The sequence below is a fragment of the Lactuca saligna genome, chromosome 2 (genome assembly GCF_052625555.1).
Source record: "Lactuca saligna cultivar CGN05327 chromosome 2, ASM5262555v1, whole genome shotgun sequence".
NCBI classification, from domain to species: domain Eukaryota; kingdom Viridiplantae; phylum Streptophyta; class Magnoliopsida; order Asterales; family Asteraceae; genus Lactuca; species Lactuca saligna.
Genome location: NC_136418.1, coordinates 144,920,429 through 144,926,273, shown reverse-complemented (window position 1 = coordinate 144,926,273; position 5,845 = coordinate 144,920,429). Strand labels below are relative to the sequence as shown.

At 35.6% G+C, this 5,845-nt stretch overlaps 1 protein-coding gene across 5 annotated transcripts; it reads left to right on the top strand.

The window, feature by feature from the left end:
• The first annotated feature begins 1,249 nt into the window (after window positions 1-1,249).
• Window positions 1,250-5,616, top strand: PFI (tubulin folding cofactor E / Pfifferling (PFI)). 5 transcript variants are annotated; one of them, XM_078980610.1, is made up of 17 exons: window positions 1,275-1,335; window positions 1,548-1,637; window positions 1,741-2,161; window positions 2,230-2,400; window positions 2,516-2,562; window positions 2,898-3,044; window positions 3,135-3,209; window positions 3,298-3,407; window positions 3,630-3,736; window positions 3,833-3,894; window positions 4,035-4,142; window positions 4,241-4,275; window positions 4,347-4,412; window positions 4,758-4,849; window positions 4,933-5,009; window positions 5,203-5,280; window positions 5,390-5,616. In XM_078980610.1, exons 3-17 carry the CDS (start codon window positions 1,852-1,854, stop codon window positions 5,480-5,482), a joined length of 1,578 nt encoding a protein of 525 aa, XP_078836736.1. In that variant the 5' UTR covers window positions 1,275-1,335; window positions 1,548-1,637; window positions 1,741-1,851; the 3' UTR covers window positions 5,483-5,616. The 5 variants fall into 5 exon arrangements, with proteins under 5 accessions (XP_078836735.1, XP_078836738.1, XP_078836736.1 ...); XM_078980613.1 differs by having other exon boundaries at window positions 1,548-1,645; XM_078980611.1 differs by having other exon boundaries at window positions 1,285-1,340.
• Window positions 5,617-5,845: the final 229 nt, after the last annotated feature.

The following is a 5,845-nucleotide window of genomic DNA, read 5'->3' as shown; positions in this document are numbered from 1 at the left end:
TAAAAAGCATAAATGAAATCGGTCTTTTCTGGCCGAGATTTTGGGGATGTCACAGATGATACCTTCGACCGACTCCAATACTTCGACGACATCTTCGGCCAACTCCACCAAGCCACTCCTCCCCTTTCCCCAAATTCCTTTCTTTTTCTTCTTTGACTTCGATTGATCATCTCTGCCACTCTCTTTCTCTCTCACAGACTGCTCTCTCTCTCTCTCTCTCTCTCTCTCTCTCTCTCTCCCTCTCCCTCTCTCTATCTCTTCACTATTCTCTTTCTAATCTCCGATACCTCCACCTATCACCGCCAGTACCTTTTGTAACCACCACGATCATCATTCAAATCTCAAAAAATGAACCCTAAACTTGTAAATCGGAGAAGAGGGAGACTCAGATTGGAGAAGCAAACTTAGATCGAACCCAAATCTTCTCCATCGACGAAGGAGACGGAGAGGGGACCACATTCCAAGAGGTGTTTGAGATGGTTTTCAGTGCCTGATTTCATGGCAGTTCTAGGTAGTTTTGGTGAAGGTAAGTTTCAGAAATAGTTGTTGGTATTCAACATCAGGTTTGATTGTTAGGTGGTGGCGTTTGAAGGCAACAGTTTTTCGAGGGTTGTGGCAACAATGGTTGTATAGAGGTTAGAAACCAGCGGTGTGGAGGTCGGGTTTCGTGATGGGCGATCGGTGTTCCCGGTGAAGTGGTTCATGGTGAAGGCGGTGTTCAGGAAAAAATGGTTAATGGTTCTATGAATAGAGGAGGCTACAAAAAAAAAAAAAGGTGGTCGGATTTTGACTTTAAGGGTGTGCTCCGATAATGGTTGGGCGGAAGTGGTGGATCATTGGTTTTTCAAGAGTTAACAGAAAAGGTAGGAAGAGAGATGAGAAAAAGGAAGGTGGGGGGTAGGGTGGTAGGGATGTTGGGTTTATTTTCTTTAAATTAATAATAATTATTTTAACATTTATAGTAATTGGAAACATTTATATTAATTGGAAAAGAAATACAAAAAGGTATAATAGTTATTTTATGATTCGTAAGGGATGAAGCTTGCAAATTTAAACTTACGATGGATAAAACGTGCAACTTTTAGCCAAACGAGGGATGATCCGAGTTAATTTTTGAAAATATGGACTAAACGTGATTTCTGACACCTACATGGGGGACGACTGGTGTAATTTACCAAAAAAAAAATAACTAAAGGGGAAGAATTAGAAAATTAAAGAAATGAAAGGGTCATCTAAGTAAATTGAGCAAAATCTCTCATTCTCAAACTTCTTGAATTTTACACACAAATCTCTGGTGCGAAACTCCCTTCACCGCCCCTCTCCTCCTGGTAACTGGTAAGGTACTCTCTCTCCCTCTTCAGTCTTAATGTCTTCCTGTTAATCGTTCTATGTTTCACATGTGATTCATTCATATATTCCCATACTTAATGGCGGAATCTATGGTTTTTATGTTTTCGTGTTTTTCGTTTTCAGTATGATTAACTTTACCACTTTATATTACGTGGATCTGGCGTCTTAATCATTCGTTTTCCAATCTATTGTGACAGTTTATGATTTCTCGACTCGTTTTCTGCAAAATTTGTTAGAAAGTGTTGTGTCAGAGAGGATTTGGCTAACGATTTTATTTTAATTTACTGGTATATTTGTAAGCTAATTCAGCTCACTTATGTTACTAATATCTCATTATCTCATATAAGTTATGAAAACTGGTTTTTGAAATTCAAACCTTCTACTTTCCAGATTTATGTCCTATACCAAGTAGTCTAATCAGCAACCTGAAAAGACGCACGATCAGTAAATCGGTCAGAGAAACATCGATTCTGTGCATCCGAATTACAAAACTTACGAGACATGGAAAAACCAACCCAACAACGCGAGTTCAAAATCGGGCAGCGAGTCCATTGGGCTGGAGACTCGCAGCGAATCGGCACTGTAAAGTATGTGGGACCAGTCGAAGGCTATTCCGGCGACTGGATCGGGATCGACTGGGACAATCGTGACGGGGGCAAACATGACGGGTCAGTCAATGGTGTGCGTTACTTCATTGCTCAGTTCCCCAAGTCAGCTTCCTTCGCTCGCCCACACAATTTGAGCACCGGTGTTTCGCTATTGCAGGCCCTAGAAATTCGATACCGAACCACTTCTACTAAAGAAGAAGAAGGTATGCAATTCACAACTCCTAAGGCGATGTGTCATGACTTGACTGTTTGTTATTCTTCATATTCACAGATGAAATGTACGTCTTTTCTGCCACCAACAAACGAGTCAATGTTCAGCTGTTAGGTAAAGAAAAGATTCAAGACATACTGGGCCGATTTGAGGAGTTGCCTGGTGCATCATTATCGTATTTAGGGGTTAGCTCATCTGGAGATCCTCTTCAAATCAGGAACACTCTACCAAGTAAGTCTGACCTTCTTTTCTCCATCTTTGTTGCGACTTTTCTTGTATTTTTACCATTTTCCTATGGATAATTGCACCTAGTTTTGTGCCATTACAACTTTGTCCGTTACTGCAGATCTAAAGGAGCTTGATTTAACTGGAAATCTGCTTTCTGATTGGCAAGTATGCTCTTCTACTTACAAATTTATATTCCCATGTTGTTTAGGAAGAATGCTAGATTATGGTATTAGCCTTTGTTGTAATTATGTCAGAGGCATATTGAAGATTCTATTATAACTAAAATTTCAGGAATATTTGCATTCACACGTGCATGCCATTTCTGAAAGGGCTCTTTTCAGTATAAAGCGAGACATACTTTTTGGCCATTTTTCGAAAAACCAGAAACAAGGGTGCCTAAAACAGAAATGAGCATAAAGTAGATTAACCCTTTATGAAAACATTTGTGAAAGTAAAGCTGCAAAGTTGAGTATGTTTATGTTTGTAACTTCGTATTGCAGGATGTTGATGGCATCTGCAGTGGGTTGCCAGGCCTTACAGGACTGAATTTGACTAACAATGTAATGTCACATGATGTAATTGCAATCTCTCACCTAAAGAGTCTTCGGATTTTAGTTTTAAATAATACTACCATAAATTGGTCTCAGGCAAGCAAGCAACCTTTTTCTTCTTTCCAATTGATTAGTTTAAAAGGGTGAATGGCAATGAAATGAAGTCTAGTTGATTTGCATTTGCAGATTGAAGTGCTTAAAGATTCACTCCAAGTGATTGAAGAGCTGCATCTAATGAGAAATAAGTTGAGGGAAATAACGGTCTGTAATTTATCATGTTGATTTTGCATATAATGTCACTTGTATGTTTGTTGTTTTACCATGTTTATGTTGATGTTGTTTTGGGCAGCCTACATCATCGAATATTGTAAAAGGGTTTGATTCTTTGAGGCTTCTTAACTTGGAAGATAACCATATAGCTGATTGGGGTGAAATACTGAAGCTTTCCCAACTCAAATGGTATCTTCTTGCTTCTTAGGGGCAAAATACAACATACTTTACTTTCACCATTCACTTTATTGGTCTAGTCCCTTCATGATTAAACCTTTATACAAAGAAATCATTTTTCCTGGTTATATATTTTGGATAAAAAAGGTTATAAATTTATAATTCATTTGTACTTTCACCATTTTATCGAATGAATTTAAGCAACTGAATGTTTTTTTTTGAAATTGTATTCAGTTTGGAGCAACTTCAGTTGAATAAGAATAACATAGAGCGCATTTGGTACCCCTCAGCTACAGATGAACCTAATAAGCCTTTCCAAAATTTGCATTGCCTACTTATTGGTAATTCATTACATTTTTTTTTTTTTTTTTTATTTGGGATTATATTATCTTACTTAAACAGTTCCAAGTTATTGAAAATTTATGGTTCATGTCCAGGAGGCAATAAAATCCAGGAGGCATCTTCCATTGATGCCCTAAACTCTTATCCTGGCTTAATGGTAGGTAAGCTTATGTAATACTGTGTAACAAATTTGTAACCGAAAATGTATTTCTTAACATTAAATGCATACTTATGGTATTTTGGTGTAATTCTTTCTATAAATATTAAATTTGTAACAAGTTTGTAAATGCAATGCAGGATATTCGGTGCTCTGACAATCCAGTAACTGATCCAAGCAGAGGTGGGCTTGCAAGATTTGTTTTGATTGCTCGTTTGGCCAAAGTAAACATATTAAATGGGAGTGAGGTAATAAATTCATTACATTGTTATTTTTTTCTTTTTTTTTTTTACATTTATATAATATGACCTAAAAGCATCAATCTCATCTTATTGTGATTTATCAGATTACCCCTCGAGAGCGCAAAGAGTCTGAGATTCGGTATGATTTTAATGCAAATGTTGTGTTTTCTAATAATAACAAAACACAAAAAATAATATTCTTTTTTTCAGGTATGTACGCCTTGTAATGTCAAAGGTGCATCAAAATTTGGAAGAGATGAAGGCTCTTCACCCAAGGTTATTTTATTTTCTACCAGCATCCTTTCCTTGTGTCTTTTAATTATTTATTTATTTTGGTTTCTGAAATAATTATTCGAAAAAATGGTTGAAAACTATCAGTCCCTGGATCCTCTATATGTTTTAGTCTATGTTGTATGAAATGTGGTATTCGTTTGAGTTATAATATTAAAACTGAATTTTGCTAGTTTAAAATCAGTTGTTATAAAACAAAACATGATGTAAAAGATAGTGTTTGGAAAATTCTGATTATAAAAAAATTGACCAAAAAAGGAAGTTTTATATATTATTGTTGAAATGAAATATTCAATTTTTTTTTTTTTTTTTTGAACTTGATGATGTCAGATTCACTGAGCTTAAAGCATTTCATGGAATCGAGGATGAGAGACCTTCAAATGGTCCAACAGGGCCTCAAAAAATGTCTTCTGGACTTATTGGTATCAATCTAATTTATTTATTGACTAAATTTTATTATTTTCTTCTTTTCTTGAAATGATATATTACTCTCTTTGGTTTGCAGCTATTACTCTCAAGTGTGTTGGACCATCAATTGCTGAAAAGCCTCCTTTAACAAAAAAACTGCCAGCAACCACCACTGTAACTATTATTCATTTTTCTGTTTCTGAGAATGAGAAATAGCAACCTATTTTACTCTTTACACCAATATAATTATGGCCATTGCACCTTAAATTTTTTTTTTTTTATCCATAATAAATAAAAAGAAACAATGTGCTTACATCACCCATATTGTAAAATGCCCTTTACTCATAATGTCAATTCCTTTTTTAAGGTTGGAAAGCTCAAGACTCTCTGCGAGACCTTCTTTAAACTGAAATATATCAAGCCAAAATTTTATCTGCAAGAAGAGGTTTGTTTTTCTTTGACTAAATAAGCATTCATGTCAGAATTTCATCTTTTCTACAAATTCTGCTTATCTGGTTGTATGGCTAAATATGCTGTGCTGATCTAATTTGTAGGGCTCCCCGATGCCTATTTTGCTTGATGATGACATGGAATCTTTGAATGATGCGGGTGTCTGTAACCAATCAACTATTCTGATTGACGAATAGAACTAAAAATCCATGCTAGATATGTCATTGTCTTGATATTACATTCAAATTTTACATTACATGTTTTTTATACAGGATTAAATCATTTTGTAACTCTTAGGATAACAATGCATTGCATTCTTTCTTTTGTTTTATTTCACGTTATGTCATTATTATTGTGGGTATACACGTTTAATTACTTTCATGGATGATTTTTAGTTGGATTGCAAAACTGGTTGGGATACAGCTCTTAACATAAAATTCCTCAACAAAGGCGAGCATCAATCTTTATAACCTCCCAAAGCTTTTTAACAAAACAAAAAATGAATCCGTCAATTTGTTAAAAGGTTTTGGGGCCATTGGAGTGAGTTTTTGACGACATGT